Raw genomic sequence first — 16,730 nt, forward strand, 5'->3', positions numbered from 1 at the left:
GAAGTGGGCGGTGCCACCGCGCGGGGCGGGGAGCGCCCCCCCCCCCCCCGCAGCGCGGCGGGTGGTACGTCCCGCCGCCGCCATCTTGTGGCGGGGTGAAGGCGGCGGTGGGTGCCCTCGGCGCCTCGTGCGCTGCTGGGCGAGGGGAGGTGTCCGGGGGGCTCGGCCTCGGAGGGCTGCACACGGCTGTTGTTTGGGGTGACCTGGAGTGCTGCTGGGTGTAGTCCCGATAAGACCAACCCTATGTGAAATGAAAATAAAGTTTAGAATCACAGAATCACAGAATATCCCGAGTTGGAAGGGACCCATAAGGATCATCAAGTGCAACTCCTGGCACCGCGCAGGTCTGCCCAAAAGTTTAGACCATGTGACTAAGTGCACAGTCCAATCGTTTCTTAAATTCAGACAGGCTTGGTGCAGTGACTGCTTCCCTGGGGAGCCTGTTCCAGTGTGCGACCACCCTCTCGGTGAAGAACCTCTTCCTGATGTCCAGCCTAAACTTCCCCTGCCTCAGCTTAACACCGTTCCCACGGGTCCTATCACTGGTGATAACGGAGAATAGGTCACCTGCCTCTCCACTCCCCCTCGCGAGGAAGTTGTAGATCGTGATGAGGTCCCCCCTCAGCCTCCTCTTTTCCAGGCTGAACAGGCCCAGTGATCTCAGCTGCTCCTCATATGTCTTACCCTCTAGGCCCTTCACCATCTTCGTCGCCCTCCTCTGGACACTCTCCAACAGTTTAACGTCCTTTTTGTACTGTGGTGCCCAGAACTGCACACAGTACTCGAGGTGAGGCTGCACCAGCGCAGGGTAGGGCGGGACAATCACATCCCTCGACCGACTAGCGATGCCGTGCTTGATGCACCCCAGGATACGGTTGGCCCTCCTGGCTGCCAGGGCACACTGCTGGCTCATATTCAACTTGCTGTCAACCACAACTCCCAGATCCCTCTCTGCGGGGCTGCTCTCCAGCGTCTCATCTCCCAGTCTGTACATACAACCAGGGTTGCCCCCGTCCCAGGTGCAGGACCCGGCACTTGCTCTTGTTAAACTTCATGTGGTTGGTGATTGCCTAGCTCTCCAGTCTGTCCAGATCTCCCTGTAAGGCCTTTCCACTCTCAACAGAGTCCACAACTCCTCCAAGTTTAGTGTTATAGTCCATAGCTTCTTCAGGGGTGAAGGGATGGGGGTAAAGTGAGTGTGGAGAGGCAGCTGGGAGTAAAGGTACTGCAGAGCTGGAGATGGATAGAAATTAGTGGAAGTGCAAGAGAAGAGAGGACAGGGGAGGGGTGATTACCGTGGGCTGGGATACCTCTGCCATGTGCCAAAAATTCATATAACAACGTTATTTTCAGGTGGCATAGCTGGAACCAAGACATAAAAGTAAATCCCTCTCAAATAGATAAAACGGGGAAGTTCCTGAGCAGCGAGGCAAAGGCAGCCCTGTTCCGGCCATGCTCTGTGGGAAGCCGTCCTTCAGATTTCCACACTCCTGCGGGAGCGAACCAGTCTACGTTATTTTAGGACAGGGAAAAGCTCTGTGCTGCCGGATGAGAGGGACTCAGGGCGGTGAGGAAGGCGAAGGGGACCGCAGGCGGCCAGGCAAGGTCATGCAGGTACAGCGGAAGCGTCTCAGGAAAGGCACCTCTGGTCCTCGTGCACCACGTGAAGCCTGTTGGCTGCTGTATAATAAACATGAGTCATATGGATCTGGATCGGTGCCCTGTGGTCTGATTTGTTCATAGCGGGGCTGATAACCAGGTCGAGACCCAATGTTACTGCAGGAAAGGGACTTGACATTTCAAAGGGAGATCGATATTTCCAAGGCCTGTTTGAGGAGCAGTCTCCAGGGTCGTGGAAAGGCTGGAGCACATCCAGTTCACAATTTATATCAAGCTATAAGGACTGAGTAGAGGATAAACAAGGTTGTGTTCCAATATGTTCTTCGCAATGACGTAAGAAACAGAATGGGAAAGCATGCAGTACCAATGGCAAAGTGTTATCCCAGCAATTAAAAGTTTGAAAAATGGGTGTTTTCTGCTTAATGTGGAAGGATGTGCCCATTGCCTGTTTATTCGTCTCCTTCGTTTGTGTAAGAGATGGTTTCAGCTGGTTGTTGCGATACATCGTAAGTGTTTTGGAGTAAAATGGAAACATTCCACGGGTGCTGCTGTCCAGGGAGGACTTAGTGACTGCAGCCCATGTTGCCTGTGGCTCCATGGGCTCTGAGGTGGAGGGTGGCAATGCAAGACTAGGGACCAACATAACTCACAATCTGTGCAAGGTTGAAAAAATGTGAAGTGTATAGGAGTTCAACTCAGCAGCCCCGATCCTTTGTCAGATGTTGCCTTTGGTTTATTGTCTGGCCACGTTCATTTGTGGTTTTGGTTGACTGTCCCTTTGAGCTTAACAGTCATACGAAATCTGGGGCGTTTTCCCTGTAGAAGGAAAAAAAAGATAGTGCTGTGTTTTTTTGTTTTGTTTTGTTTTGTTTTTTTCCTTTTTTTTTTTAATGTGACACTTTATTTTCAAGACAGTGTTATCTTCCTGAACAGGGAAGGGTTCAGACAGCAGAAGAGCCTTTCTCAGAATCCCACCCATCTTTTAATTGTGAGTTTATGAGAAAAAAGCACTTCTCTTTGCTCTTGGTACCATGTCACACATGTACTTCTGGCTGTCCATCTGTCAAGCCACAACCCAACCAATTCTCTTCCTGTACTTGCTCTTGTGTAACCAGAGGGCTTCACAAACCGCGTGGTTCAGCCACAGAGGCTGTGTTGGTTGCCCCCGTCTGGTGATCACAGCAGATAGCAAGACCTGCCCTCACCACCCGCACATCCTGCCCCTCAAAAGTACACCCAGCAGTGGAACTGACATATCTCGGGCCTGCCTTAATAGTGGGGAAGTTAATCAAAAGTTGTTACTTCAAGTCACAGGAGCATCAAACCAGACTTTCCTCCTCACAGTCTGCCCTTACAGAAGGGTCAGGAAAGACTGGGAACAGGGACAGGAAAACAAGTTTGCTTCCTTAATATGCTGTTACCAAGATAAAGTATATATCAGTAAGATTTTTTAATTTTTTTTTCAAGCTGAGCATTTCCAGCTGGCACAGATAAGAGTTCTAGGAATTGATGTATTTTCCTAAACAGAGCAAGGATAGTTCTGCCCAGCACCAGATCCATTTGATAGGGCTGTTCTTGAGCTTTGTCAGCAAAGTCCCTTGCCACAGAAAGCCTGAAAATCCATTTACAGTCCTGTTTGTCCCATGGGATGAGCCATATGATAGTTAAATGCAGTGTAAGTGTCGGTGCCCAATCTTGCGCAATTCCCACTGAGACTTTTTTGGGCACCTGGCTGTCGGGACTGATCTGTTGCCACTGCCTCCAGCCTTGTGGCCATTGCCTTCCTGGCAGAGCTGCACGGGGATTTGTGCATGCACCCAGGGATTTAACCCAGGGTTATTTGCCACTCACAGAGGCTTCATCATCCCTCAGATCCAGGTCTCCTAACCTTCCCGTGCAGGACATTCCATGCATCCTAATCTTCAAGAGCAGGACATCTCCTACCCTGGTTTCCCAGCGGGGATGATGCCTTAGGAGGTGCAGCCTCTTCAGTTGTGTCTTTCCCAGCTGGAAGATAGCAGCTGCCAAGAGGCACATTGGGAGCAGCCTCTCCTCCCTGGCCATAGCTAGTTCATGGCAAAGCTCAGGGGTCTGCCCCACATCCTGCCTCCGCACTTTGGTGTCAGGAAGCCCTTCTGCTGTAGGACGGGGTGAATGGCTCCAGCACCGCCATGCAGAGCAGCCTTTCCCTTCCACTTCCCACAGGGAAGCCCGTTTCCCCCATGACGTCTGGATTGAAACTTGGGACAAAGGTGGGGATTGCTGCAGAGGCTGTTCTCAAACCCAGTGAGATGCCTCCTGGCCTCGCGTCTACCTGAGTAACTGCGTGCTTCTGATTCTTTGGGTTTATCTGGTGTCTACGGCATGGGGATGTCCACGCAGGGGATTTCTGGTACCACACCATAAAAACAATGACCCATAACAGTGATGTGATGTTCCTGTGACCCATTTCCTCCCTCTGCTCTTAATTAAAATGACCAGAAACGCTCTGTTTTAAGCCTGTTCTGCCCCTTCACAGTCTGCTGTCCATCAGGAAAAGATCTGACCGTGAAATGGTTAGACCTTGCAAAGGTGGGGAAGAACGCATTTTTCCAAAAACTTCCTTGAGGACTCTTGGTGGAAAAAACCTGCATTTCTTATCGAGCTTGCCACCCACACGCAAAAAACTTGACGTGTGAGCAAACAGGCAGCAGCCCCGGGGCCTCACCCCCTCTGGCAGTGTTCCTTCTTCTCCCCAAGCTGGCCATGAGGCTGGTCCTGCTCCTCGCTGCGCTGCTGCTCGCCCGCGGCGCCGTCCGGTGAGTGCGGCGGGGTTCGTGGCTCTCCCTCGCGGTGGCAGGAGGAGCGGGGGGAGATGCCTGGCTGGCTCCTCATGGCCACGGGAATGCCTAGGAAGGGGTCTGGCAGCTGAGGTGCTGGGGGAGACCCGCGCTTGGACCCAAGCCTCCCATGGGCACAGCTCTGGGAGTTTGATTCTAAGGCAAGCATCTAAAATAGACCAACGAAGCGTACCCTGACGGAGCTCATTGCTTGCTGTTAGTTGTAATGGTAGCCACGTGTGAGTTCAATTTCAACCATTTTGAAGTATAATTTCCAAAACGACATGTACACCCAAATCCACAAGCTTTCAGGTCCCCATTAACATCTGACTGATGCTGACGGTGCATGATCTTGTGGCACCGTGGCCATGCTGCATGCACTGGCTTATCCAAACATGGGGCCAGCCTCTCACCCCCTGCCCATCTCTGCCACCCCTCGCTGGCCAGGATTCCACTGAGGAGGACAAAGTCCCTGAGGCACACGCTGGAGGAGCAGGGCTTGCTGGAGGCCTTCCCGAACATGTTGCCTTCCCGCGTGGGATCCAAGTTCTTCTCCGGCCTAACGAGTGGTGTCACCACAGAGCCCCTGGAGAACATCATGGATGTGAGTGTGGCCAGAGGGTGCTGTTGATGTCCGCAGGTCTGCTCGTTTCAGGAGGGGCGTTGAGGAGTCCCAGGCCTAGAAAAGAGGAAGTTCTGCTTTCAGTAGCTCTGCTCCCCTTGAAACCCTCCCTCTCCCCCATGGCAGGCTGAGTACGTCGGCGCCATCTCCATCGGCACGCCGCCCCAGCAGTTCCTCGTGCTCTTCGACACCGGCTCCTCCGACCTGTGGGTGCCCTCGGTGGACTGCTCCAGCCCAGCCTGCGGTGAGCAGTGGGACTTGCTCCGGGCGAGGGCTGGCTGGCATTGCCCACGCTGTGCCCATTGCTCGAGCAAGTGTCGGGTGTTGACACTCCTCCTGTTGGTGTGGGCAGTCATGGTGCTGCTGCGCCAGGCAGAGAGTGAGCAGGGAGAAGGCTGAGGCTCTCCCTGAGGAAAGCAGGGCTGCAGGCTGGGGGAGATGCTTCGCTTTGGAGGCAGCGGGTGCCTCGAGGCAGCCCTGAGGCCTGCCCAGAGAGTGACGTGCGAGGAGGAGATGGGGTGGATGCCAGTGAAGCACATTGTCCATTTGCTACCTGGAGCTCTGGTACATCCCAAAGCCATGCTGAAGGGCAGGTAGAGACAGCCCGAGGCATGGCTTGGCCCAGGTGCTGCTCAAATGGTCATTTACCATTGTGCTAGTTCCGTACAGCAGTGGGTGCCAGCAGGCTAGAAGGGAAACAGCATCTCAGATCCGTGTAGCAGAGGAAACAGAAGATCTTTCCTCTGGCAAGAGTAGATATTGCCCAGAGGACAGGGATTTGGCCCATTTTAGGGCCAAAGCGGCCCTTGGAGGTAGGTACCGGGGCCTGCCCGTGTTGATGACCCAGGGAGCTCAGGGAATCCTCCTGTGGGTTCGCTCCGGTGCATCTCGTTTACAGAAGCCTTTAGTGGGACTGTCCTATCACGGGCTGGTCGCAGCATGAGACGTCCCCACCGCCAGTCCTACCAGCAGCAGCACCTCTGCCTTGGCCCTTCTCTCCGCGGAGGGTCAGCGTTGTGACCAGCCAACCCTTCTGTCCCTGCAGTCAGACATGAACGCTTCGACCACAGGCTGTCCGCCACCCACCGGGCCACCAGCCAACCCATCTCCATCCAGTACGGCACCGGCAGCATGGCCGGGGTCTTGGCCTACGACACCGTACGCGTGAGTCCAGCTCCTGGCATCTGCGGTGTCCAAAGGGGCGATGCGAGGTGGAATAGAAACAGGGCAGAGCCAAAGCTTGATTCCTTCAAGGGGCCGTGTCCTGCATTTCCAAAGCTTCTTTGTTGTGTCCCCACTTGATGGTTCTCCAGCCCCATCCTGTGCTCTCAGGGCTCTCAGACCTTCTCGCCGTTCCCATCAGCTGGACCACAAACACTGCGTGCTGCAGCTGCTTGGAGCAAAGCAGATGCTGAGCAGCCTGCGAGCTGCTTTTGAGCAGGATTAATGGAGTCCCAGTCATCCACAAGTTACTGGCAGCAGGAAAATTAAAAACCCTTCCCTCTGGTGCCAGTGCAAGGTGTCGGCAGGTGAACTGGAGCCTTTCTATCAAGGGTGCCTTTTGGAGTTGCTGGGTGCTTCTCTGTACAAGTCATTTAGCCCTCCTGTGTAGCCTGAGCTCACTACGAGCCCAGGTAAGGTTCCTGCATGCAGGCAGGCAAATCAAGCCTTGCTTGGACACCAGAACATTGAAATCTTACCTTTTTCTGGAGCAAGAGCTGAGCACAAGCAGCACTCCCAGCCACCGCTGCGTCAATAACAAGCAGACCAGGACCAAAAGCCTCCCGGCTCCCCTCCAGCCCTGTCTGGCTCCCGGCGAGGACGTGGGGATGCCGTGTGGGGTTTGGTGCCCTCTGCTGCTGTGCAGAGCGGGCAGCTGCTGCCACCAGCCTGGCACAGCCCTGCAGAGCAGGATGGAGCTGAGCGTTGCCTTGTGCATGCCTTACAGCTCGGTGCTGGCTTATCTCAGGGCTCCCAGGCGAGGACGGAGCATGCGGGGAGTGCTCCAGAGGGTTGCCCGCTCTCTTTGGGAGCAAAGCGTGTGTTTTTCCAGAACGCAGCACATCTTGTCCCTTCTTTTCTCTACCAAGGTTGGAAACATCCAGGTCAGCAACCAGGCCATCGGCCTCAGCAAGAAGGAGCCCGGCTCCTTTCTGACCCACCACGCCTTTGACGGCATCCTGGGGCTGGCCTTCCCCAGCATCGCCTCTTCTGGGGCCATCCCCATCTTTGACAACATGATGAGCCAGGGCCTGGTGGACAAGGACCTCTTCTCCATCTACCTCAGCTCGTAAGTGGGGACCAGCGGAGCCCCCTCGGTCTGCAACGAGACAGCTGCTCAGCATGCCTCCGCTGTCCCCTCTCACCTCCAGCGAGAGCAGGACGGGCAGTTTCGTGATGCTCGGAGGCATGGATTCCTCCTGCTTCTCTGGCAGGCTCCGCTGGATCCCTCTCTCTGCCGAAACGTACTGGCAAATTGCTGTGGACCGGTAAGCTCTGCTCTGCACAACCCAAAGCTTTCGTAGAAGGAAGAAGTCTGTCACAAATGCCAAACGTTCAGCTTAGAAAATTCACAAAATATAAGGGACAGGGCAGGATCCATGCGAATTCCTCGCACACACATAGGCAGAAGGCTCTCTGGAGCAGCAGCTCACAGCTTTTGCTTTGCGGCAACTCATGCCCTGGTGGGCAGTGCACCCACACTGATAGGTGGGAGATTACTGCTGCCTCCTCCTGCATCTGGAGCACCAGCCGGGAGAAATTCTGCCTCCTGATTGCAGCGAGGCACTCACTGGGGTGCGGGCAATACCTAGAGGTGCTCAGCGCACTCTGGGGCTGTTTTCCAGCATCATCATGCGCGGCCGGGTCGTCGCGTGCCCGAGGGGCTGCCAGGCCGTGGTTGACAGCGGCACCATGCTGCTGGCTGGACCCGTCCGAGACATCACCGCCATCCAGCGCCACATCGGGGCCTCCGAGTACACCAGCGGCCAGGTGAGGGCAGGGGGAGAGGAGCTGCGTCGCTGGGACCGGGCAGGTCCTGCCTTCACTGGTGAGGCTGCCACTTCTGCTCCCTCCTCATGGAGGCTTCTTCCTTGGAGATCTCCAAAAGCCACCAGGACGTGGTCCTGAGCACCTTGCTCTGGATGGACCCAGAGGTGCCTCCAGCCACATCCGTTCCATGATTCCGTGAAGGCAGCTTGCTGCCTGGAAGTTACCATCCACCCCCAGGCCATACCTGCAGGTTTCCTTTCTTGACATGATGCTCTCTGGAAGCATCGCCCGTGGTGTGCTACTTTCAGCCCCTGATGCTCCATTTTCCCTCGCAGTACAAGATCAGCTGCAGAGCCAAGAAGAGCTTGCCTGATGTTGTCTTTGTCATCGGGGGAAACAAGTTCCCCGTGCCTGCCAAGACTTACATCCAGCAGGTGAGTGCCTGCCAAACAGCCAGCCTGGGGGCAGCTCTTGTTCCCCTGCCCCAGGGCACAAGGGCATAAGTGACGGACGGGTTGCACCAAGTCACCAAATGCAAAGTGCCTGAGGTTGTCCCTGAGAACTCCAAAAGCAACAGTAGGAATAATAAGGACCGAGGGGAGCCTGTGTGGAAAGGGGTCAGGAAAGAGCTGCGGCCGCCAAGGGCAGTCAGCAGGGCATGAGGTGGAAGGGAGCAGCGATGCCAGCGCAGTGCTTAGACGGACAGCATTTATAATTTATTATTATTATTACTAATTATTAATAGCTTATTATTATTTAGTTATTTAACTTGCTACTAACTTCTATTAAGTCAGCACTTGCCATTAAACTTCCCTGCAATCACCAGCTGTATTTCAAGGCTTCTTATCTAAGCCGTGGTCCATCTTAATGCTTCCGAAATATGGACGTTAAGGATTTTAACACATTAAAAGGATCTTGTGCTGCTTCCTGAGCTTTGCAGCTAGCTGAACGGGGGTGGGATTCAGGCTCACTGTTTGCCCTAAATTTGCAGATTTACCTCGGCTATTGCAAGAGCGGTTTTGAGAGCATCGCCATCCCTGCGGAGCTCTGGATCCTGGGTGAGGTTTTCCTCCGCCAGTACTACAGTGTTTTTGACAGAGCCCACCGCCGGGTGGGCTTAGCCCCGGCAGTGCAGCAGTGCTGACTCCCCTGGGGACCCCCACGCCCCCTGCACCGAGCCCGGCATCCTGGGGGCTTCCACAACCTGCAGATTCGTCGGCTCCTGGCGCCGCTGTCTGTTGACGGAGGAATGAGCTTGTCATAATTTGACAAATGATTTCTTTCCATTGCAAAAATGAAATCCGGATCCTCGGTGGCTTCGCTCGTCTGGCTCTTTTAGCAACGGTTCTGGGCAGTAACGGGTCTGCAGTAAGAATAAAAGGTTTGAAAATTGCTTGGAGCCTTTATTGCATGACACAGTAAAGGAGGAGGCAGAATTTGGGATATAATTGCATGTGTTCAGAAGAGGCCCTCTCACCCAGAGCCCTGTATATCAGCACATACACACAGCACATACGTTTTTAGGGTGCAATAAAACCTGCTTGTGGGGCTGGCTTTCAGCTTCAGGTCTGTTTACTGCTGCTCTGGAGCTTCAGTTGCTAGAAAAGAAATCACCACAAGGACAACCAGGTTACAGAATACTGTCATCTCACTACAACACCATCCTGAACACGAGGCTTTCCCAGTTTAATTTTTAAATGCAATAAGAGCATTTGCCCATTTGCTTCTTGCTCCTTCCCCAGCAAGAAGACTGCCATGCCAGTGTGTGGCAGTCCCCTGCCTTCTGCTTCCCAGGGTCTCCCCAGCAACGTTGTGCCAAGTGTGACAAATATTTTGCAAAAAGCCAGCTCAGCTGGTAAATGGCTCGCAAGGCTTCTTATTTTCATCTCCAGCCCAGCAGAAGAGTGGGACCAGCCACCCGGCTTGGGAACATTTCTGTTTTTCTCCGTAAATCCTGGCAGGACGTGGGCAGGGGCAGGCGGCACAGGGCCAGCAGGGAGCACGATGCCAGGGCTCCATGCAGGGCTGGAGGCTGCAGCTCCCGCTGGGTCCAGACTTTCCATTCCAGGGGTCAGCCAAGACCAGGCTGTTCTTCCTTCCTCTCCCACGTGCAGATAGCATTCATCCTCCATTCTCACCTCGCTTGGAGCTGGCCTGAGGCTGGTGCTCGCTGGTGCAGGCTCCCTCTTTGTTTTCCTCCTGTGCCCCATGCGCAGGACAAGGTGACCGTGCCTGCAGCCACAGCTCACGCGTGTGGCACTGCGATGCCTGAACCGGAGCCGAGTGCCTCTGATGCAGCCAGTGCAGGCAACCCCTGCGTTGTCCTGGCCGGCAGCATATCCAGAAGCTCTTGCCCCAGTGGGTCCCAGTTTTGTCCCCCAGCTGGTCCCAGTTTCATCCCCCAGCTGGTCCTAGTTTTGCAGACAGACGGATGGGGATGAACTAGGACCCCAGCAGCATGGTTCCTCTGGTCTGTGCGGGACTGAGGTTTCACATCACCCCGATGGCCCTGCACAGGGATGAGGGGGTGACAGAGAAGGAGCCCTGCATGTCCCTGAGCCAAAGCCAAGATCCCAGTTAGCGCTGCTTAGGGAAGGGCTCGGCGCTGGGCCATCAGGTGCTGCTGTCACCCTGGGCAAGGCAAGGAGCTGTGGCTGCTGGCAGGGCCTCGGGTCTCGGCTCCTCCTCGATGTAGGGAACAGGGCTGGGAGCCTTCGGGGAAGGGGACAGAAACACCTCCGTGCTAAGGGAAAAGCACCTGGCACCTGTGCTGGTGAAGCTAGCAAGGAAAACCCCTTATTTGCCTGCTGGATGTCGGTGCCTGTTTAAGCAAACACATTCCAGCGCTGCTCCTGAGCCCCTGGCACCAGCGCTCAGCGGAGCCCCTGGCACAAGCCCCTGCATCCATCACAGGCTCACGGCCACTGCGTTGTCCCCTGGCCGTGGCCACCCCCTGTCCCTTCCCCACCCAGTGCAGGAGGGGTCAGTGCAGCACCCGCTGGGGCTGGGGCACCGGGGGGGGGGGTCTTCGCCCTGCGCCTTGCAGCAGCCTGGGGACCGCAGCCAGCCCCACCTCCCCACGCTGGCCCCACAACTCCCAGGGCCTCCCAGTGGCACCGCAGGGCACCAGGAAATGTTTCTTCCCCAGCCCAGCCTGCACCAAGCATTCCCACGGCCAGGCCATGCGGCTCCCTGGTGAAGATGGCGAGCCGTCAGCTTGACATTCCCCTGGTGTCCTCCGCAGACATTGCGATAACACCCACCCTGCCGTTTGCCTTTCTTATCGGGGCTGCCAGCCAAACAAGCACGGCGCTGTATATAGGGAGCTCAGCCCGGGCACCGGGCACATTCGACGCCTCCCCGCTGGCACTGGTGCCTTGCTGCAAAGAGCCACGATGAAGCTGCTCCTGCTTCTCGGCTTGGTGGCCCTGGCCCAATGCCACCTCTCCAAGTGAGCGCTGGGGTGGTGGGGTGGTGGGCATGCTGCTGGGGTCCCGAGGACCCCCCGGGGATGAAGTGGGGGGAACTGGGCAGTAAAGGCATCGTGGAGGGGGTCACAGCTGGGGTGGTGCACGGCAGGGTTGGGGGACAGCCCCCAGCCATCACCATGGCCAAGGCACAGTGCAGGTGGCCCCAGTCCGTAGGAGGGGCTGCAGGAAGAGGCGCAGAGCGAGGGCACAGCGCAGCCCCCAGGCACGTCCCTGCCCTGAGCCTTGTCCCCTCCCGCACCCCAGGATCCCGCTGAGGAGGACGAAGTCCCTGCGGCAGAGGCTGGAGGAGCATGGCTTGCTGGAGCACTTCCTGAAGCAGCACCCCTACAACCGGGCCTCCAAATATCTCCCTGTCTTCGCCGGCACCACCTCCTCTGAGCCTCTGCAGAACTACATGAACGTGAGCATGGCACCAGCATGGCCCCCATGGGGCTGCGGGCCCCTGACTGTCCCCCTTTTCCCCCCCTGTCCTGTCCCCCCTCACCCTCCTGTCCCCCTGCCTAACCTGCCCCACGTTGACAGAACGAGTACTACGGCACCATCTCCATCGGCACCCCGGCCCAGGAGTTCACCGTCGTCTTTGACACCGGCTCCTCCAACCTGTGGGTGCCCTCGGTGGACTGCTCCAGCCCGGCCTGCAGTGAGTGTCACGGGGCAGGGGGATGCTGGAGACCCCTGAGTGGGCTGCTCCAGCCCGGCCTGCAGTGAGTGTCGCGGGGCGGGGGGACGCTGGGGACCCCTGGGTGGGCTGCTCCAGCCTGGCCTGCAGTACGTGTCCCCGTCCCTGGGGGTGCCGAGCGCTGGGGACGCAGTGAGCCCCGTGCCGCAGTGGCAACATGGTGTTGGGACAGGCCGTGACCGTCCCTCTCCCGTACCCACAGAAAACCACAACCGCTTCAACCCCTCTGAGTCCTCCACCTTTGTGAGCACCAACGACAGCGTCTCCATTGCCTATGGCACCGGCAGCATGACTGGCATCCTGGGCTACGACACCGTCACCGTAAGGCAGCGGCCCACCGCTTGCCCGTCCCGTGGGACCGGGGACACAGGGGCACCATGCGCCCCAACCCAGCCCGTCCCCTTCTCCCTGTCTCTCCGACCAGGTCTCGGACATCCATGTCACCAACCAGATCTTTGGGCTGGCTGAGACTGAGCCCGGCACCGTCTTCTACTACTCCCCCTTTGACGGCATCCTGGGCCTGGCCTTTCCCAGCATCGCCTCCTCTGGGGCCACCCCTGTCTTTGACAACATGATGAGCCAGGACCTGGTGGCCAGGGACCTCTTCTCTGTCTACCTGAGCAAGTAAGCCCTGCAGAGCCGCCCAGCCCTGGCAGGGGATGTTCTCCCCTTGGGGAGGCTCCGACACCCATGTCCCCTTGGCAGCACGGGGTCCTGAGCCACGGGACTGCTGTGTCTGATGGTTCCCCCCTTCAGGGATGACAAGAGCGGCAGCTTCGTCCTCTTCGGTGGCATTGACTCTGCCTACACGACTAAGGGCATCACCTGGATCCCGCTCTCTGCCGAAACCTACTGGCAGATCACCATGGAGAGGTACTCCCGGCAGTGATGCTATGGGGACTCGGACCCTGGCCCTTCCGGGAGCTCACCCTGTATCTCCTGCAGAGTCTTCGTCGGCGAGAAGGCTGTCGCCTGCTATTTCAGCTGCCAGGCCATTGTGGACACCGGCACCTCGCTGCTGGCTGTGCCCACCACCGCCCTCAAACATATCTATAATGCCCTGGGTGCTGACTCCAACGGCGAGGTGAGGCGGGAGGGGAGCATGGGGCTGTTGGGGACCCTCGGGGCTCAGTGTCCCCTCCGATGGCCAAAGACTGGCTGCTGGTCCCCATGGGACACGTGGCTCCGTCGGGGTGGCCGCTGACCCCATCCCCACCGCAGATCAGCTGCAACGACGTCAGCAGCCTGCCCGACGTCGCCTTCAAAATCAATGGCAAAAAATTCACCGTGCCAGCCACAGCCTACGTGATAGAGGTGAGCACCCCACGGGGACAGGGACAGGGATGGACCCTGCAGGGGGAGGTCCGGGGGGGGTCCGGGCAGCTGGTGACCATCTCTATCCACGTCCTCGACTGCAGAGCGATGGGGTCTGCAGCCTCGGCTTCGAAGGCATGGACGTCCCCACCGAGTCAGGCGAGCTCTGGATCCTTGGGGACGTCTTCATCCACGAGTACTACGTGATCTTTGACAGGGCCAACAACAAGGTGGGGCTGTCCCCGCTGGCCTGAGCGCATACTCCCCCAAGCCAGGCCGGCCCCTGCACTCCTGGCCCCCCCTGCTGCTGTCACTGAGCAAAATAAAACCATGGAAAAGCAACTGCGTGCTGAGTTTCTCTGGAAAGAGCTGGATCGGGCCCCACATCCCTGCGGCGTGGGCAGGCTGTGCTGGCAGCTGTGGCCCCGTAGCATCACCACCCATAATGTCAGGTTGAGGTCCTGCTGGGTGGGATCTCAACGCGGGGAGGTGACCCCCTGCCGTGGCGGATGCTGCCCACGAGTGCCCCTGGCTGATTATTTATCAAGGACAAGCCGCCGCCGCGCTGGCATGACTCGCCTGCGCTGTGTTTGTTCCTGGCACACAGCTCACCAGGAGGGCCAGCACAGGCTGCTGAGCCCCCGAGAGCTCTTGGGTGGCTCTTCCCCCAGCCCCTGGCAAGCCACACGTGGCTCCTGCGTGCACAGAGGGCATCCAGCACGTTTGCCCTGGGGATGCAGGAGACGGTGGCAGATGCTGCCCGGTGCCACCTCCGGGTCCCACTTTGCCCCACCGGCGGCACGGCTCCTGCCTGCTCCCCGCGGTGCCCCCGGCTGTGCAAACACCGTGCACCTTGTGTGCTGGGGGCCGGAAGCAACTGCAGCAGGCTGCCGATAAGTGCCGAGCCATGCCACCAACCGGGGTGCATGGGCTGGCTTATCGGGGTGCCTGGCACGCCTCATCTGGGAACGCCTCCATGTCCTCCGGCATAGGAACAGGTGCCCTGGTGCCACCGCACCACATCCCTGTGCCATGAGGTGGCTGTGGCTGCTGGGGATGGTGGTGGTTGCCCACGGCCTGGAGAACAGGTGAGGGGGACACCGGCGGTCGGGGCAGGGGGACCCCAGGACCCAACCCCTTTTTGTCCCTGTGCTCAGCATCAGCCTGTCACGCAGGGTCAGCCTGCACCAGATGAAATCGCTGCGGCGAGCACTGCTGGATGGCGGGGTGCTGGGGAGGGTCCTGCTGCAGCAGCCCCCCTCCCCAGCAGCCAAGTATCACCCCACCACTGCCACCGAGCCCCTGGAAAACTACATGGACGTGAGTGCAGGCAGAGCTGGGGGGCTTGGCAGGGAACCCCAGTGCAGGGACACGGGGACATGTGGGGGAACGTGGACAGTTTGGGCGGGGGGGGGGGGGGGGCTGGGGGCAGTGACATACACACACACACACTCGGTGCCCTTTGTTGGCAGCTGGAGTACGTGGGCACCATCTCCATCGGCACGCCACCGCAGGAGTTCTCCGTCGTCTTCGACACCGGCTCAGCCAACCTGTGGGTGCCCTCGGTGTACTGCTCCAGCCCGGCCTGCAGTGAGTGTCACTGGGCGGGGGGATGCTGGGGACCCCCGGGTGGGCTGCTCCTCTGCCCGCCCTGCTCAGGTCTCCCATTGCTGCAGCCAACCACCGGCGCTTCGACCCAGCGCGCTCCTCCACCTACCGCGGCACCACCACCAGCGTGGCCACCTGGTACGGCACCGGCAGCATGGTCGGCGTCCTGGGCTACGACACCATCATGGTGAGCACCCGTGGGCGAGCCGGGGCATGGAGCTGGGTTGTAGGGGTGAGGCAGGGGCATCCCCGAGCCTCCCCACTCTCCCCACCAGGTTGGGAACATCCAAGTCCAGAACCAGGTGTTTGGGCTGAGCCAGACGGAGCCTGGCTCCTTCCTTGCCCACGCGCCCTTCGACGGCTTCCTGGGGCTGGCCTTCCCCAGCATCTCCTCCTCTGGCGCTACCCCGATTTTTGACAACATGATGAGCCAAGGCTTGGTGTCTCAGGACCTTTTCTCCATCTACCTGACCCCGTAAGTGCTGGCAGGATCCAGGCAAACCCCTCCGCGTGCTTTCGGGGCAAGCTGGTGGCCACACGCAGTCGGCGACAGTGCCAGCGTCCGGGTGCAAATGTTACTGATGGGGAAAGCCTCTCATCGAGGCAAACTCAGAACCCGCTTTGGGAACAACGTGTGCAGCACCGGGCTCTTGGCAGCAGCCCTCTGGGGTGCACAGCTCCTACTGGGGGGCCGGGGCGCACCAGCATGCCCAGCTCCACAGCCCTTCCCCCCCCAATTCCCCCTCGCCCCAGCAACAAGCAGAATGGCAGCTTCGTGCTGTTTGGCGGCATCGACGACACCTACTTCACCGGGAACCTGAGCTGGATCCCGCTGACCACCCAATCCTACTGGCAAATCAAGGTGGACAGGTAGCACCGGGACGTGGCACGGGGAAGGGGACCCTGGCACCAGGGTGGACACCTGGCCTCAGGGAGCCCGCTGTGTCCCCAGCATCACCATGTACGGCCGCCCCATCGCCTGCCTGTACGGCTGCCAGGCCATCGTGGACAGCGGCACCTCGCTGCTGGCCGGCCCCAGCCGCAGCGTGGGCAACATCCAGTATGAGATGGGAGCCAGGCGCAGTGCCAGCGGCGTGGTGAGCACACGGGGATGGGGACGGGGTGCTGGTGGCTTCCCGCGAGGGCTGAGGCCGTGCTGTCCCCTCCCTGCAGTACTTGGTGAGCTGCAGCTTCATCCGGCTCCTGCCTGACATCGTCTTCGTCATTGCCGGCACCCAGTTCCCGCTGCCACCCCAGGCTTACATCCTCCAGGTGAGCACCAAGTGCTGGCACTCGGCACCTGTGGCCTTGCTGCCCCTCACCCTGTCCCCACCAGCAGGAGGATGGCTCCTGCATGAGCGGCCTCGAAAGCTACACCCTGCCCACGGCCACCAGCGAGCTCTGGATCCTTGGGGACATCTTCCTGCGCCACTACTACAGCGTCTTCGACAGGGCCAATGGCATGGTGGGGCTGGCACCTGCCGTCTGATGCATGCCACAGCGTCTGGCCACAATAAAGTCCCCAGCTGGGCAGCACGGGCAGGTCCCTCCTGTCCCCAAAGCCACGCTGGGCTGGACGAGCACCT

The 16,730-nt window shown here is 58.6% G+C and overlaps 3 protein-coding genes across 3 annotated transcripts; all 3 read left to right on the plus strand.

Annotated features, from left to right (window-relative positions):
* Positions 1–4,742: 4,742 nt before the first annotated feature.
* On the plus strand, positions 4,743–9,196 carry LOC121070598 (pepsin A-like). The gene is made up of 8 exons (XM_040557971.1): positions 4,743–5,043; positions 5,188–5,305; positions 6,107–6,225; positions 7,152–7,351; positions 7,434–7,550; positions 7,908–8,052; positions 8,388–8,486; positions 9,044–9,196. Exons 1-8 carry the CDS (start codon positions 4,786–4,788, stop codon positions 9,194–9,196), a joined length of 1,209 nt encoding a protein of 402 aa, XP_040413905.1. The 5' UTR covers positions 4,743–4,785.
* Positions 9,197–11,310: 2,114 nt separating this feature from the next.
* LOC121071699 (pepsin A-like) lies at positions 11,311–13,822 on the plus strand. The gene is made up of 9 exons (XM_040560275.1): positions 11,311–11,503; positions 11,787–11,943; positions 12,066–12,183; positions 12,425–12,543; positions 12,647–12,846; positions 12,979–13,095; positions 13,168–13,306; positions 13,444–13,536; positions 13,641–13,822. The coding sequence occupies exons 1-9, from the start codon at positions 11,448–11,450 to the stop codon at positions 13,788–13,790; spliced, it is 1,149 nt and encodes a 382-aa protein (XP_040416209.1). The 5' UTR covers positions 11,311–11,447; the 3' UTR covers positions 13,791–13,822.
* A 746-nt stretch (positions 13,823–14,568) lies between these two features.
* Positions 14,569–16,710, plus strand: LOC121071700 (pepsin A-like). Its single transcript, XM_040560276.1, has 9 exons — positions 14,569–14,624; positions 14,712–14,856; positions 15,009–15,126; positions 15,213–15,331; positions 15,420–15,619; positions 15,898–16,014; positions 16,097–16,241; positions 16,318–16,416; positions 16,484–16,710. Exons 1-9 carry the CDS (start codon positions 14,569–14,571, stop codon positions 16,631–16,633), a joined length of 1,149 nt encoding a protein of 382 aa, XP_040416210.1. The 3' UTR covers positions 16,634–16,710.
* The last annotated feature ends 20 nt before the right edge of the window (positions 16,711–16,730 follow it).

Source organism: Cygnus olor, chromosome 5 (assembly GCF_009769625.2).
Source record: "Cygnus olor isolate bCygOlo1 chromosome 5, bCygOlo1.pri.v2, whole genome shotgun sequence".
NCBI lineage: Eukaryota > Metazoa > Chordata > Aves > Anseriformes > Anatidae > Cygnus > Cygnus olor.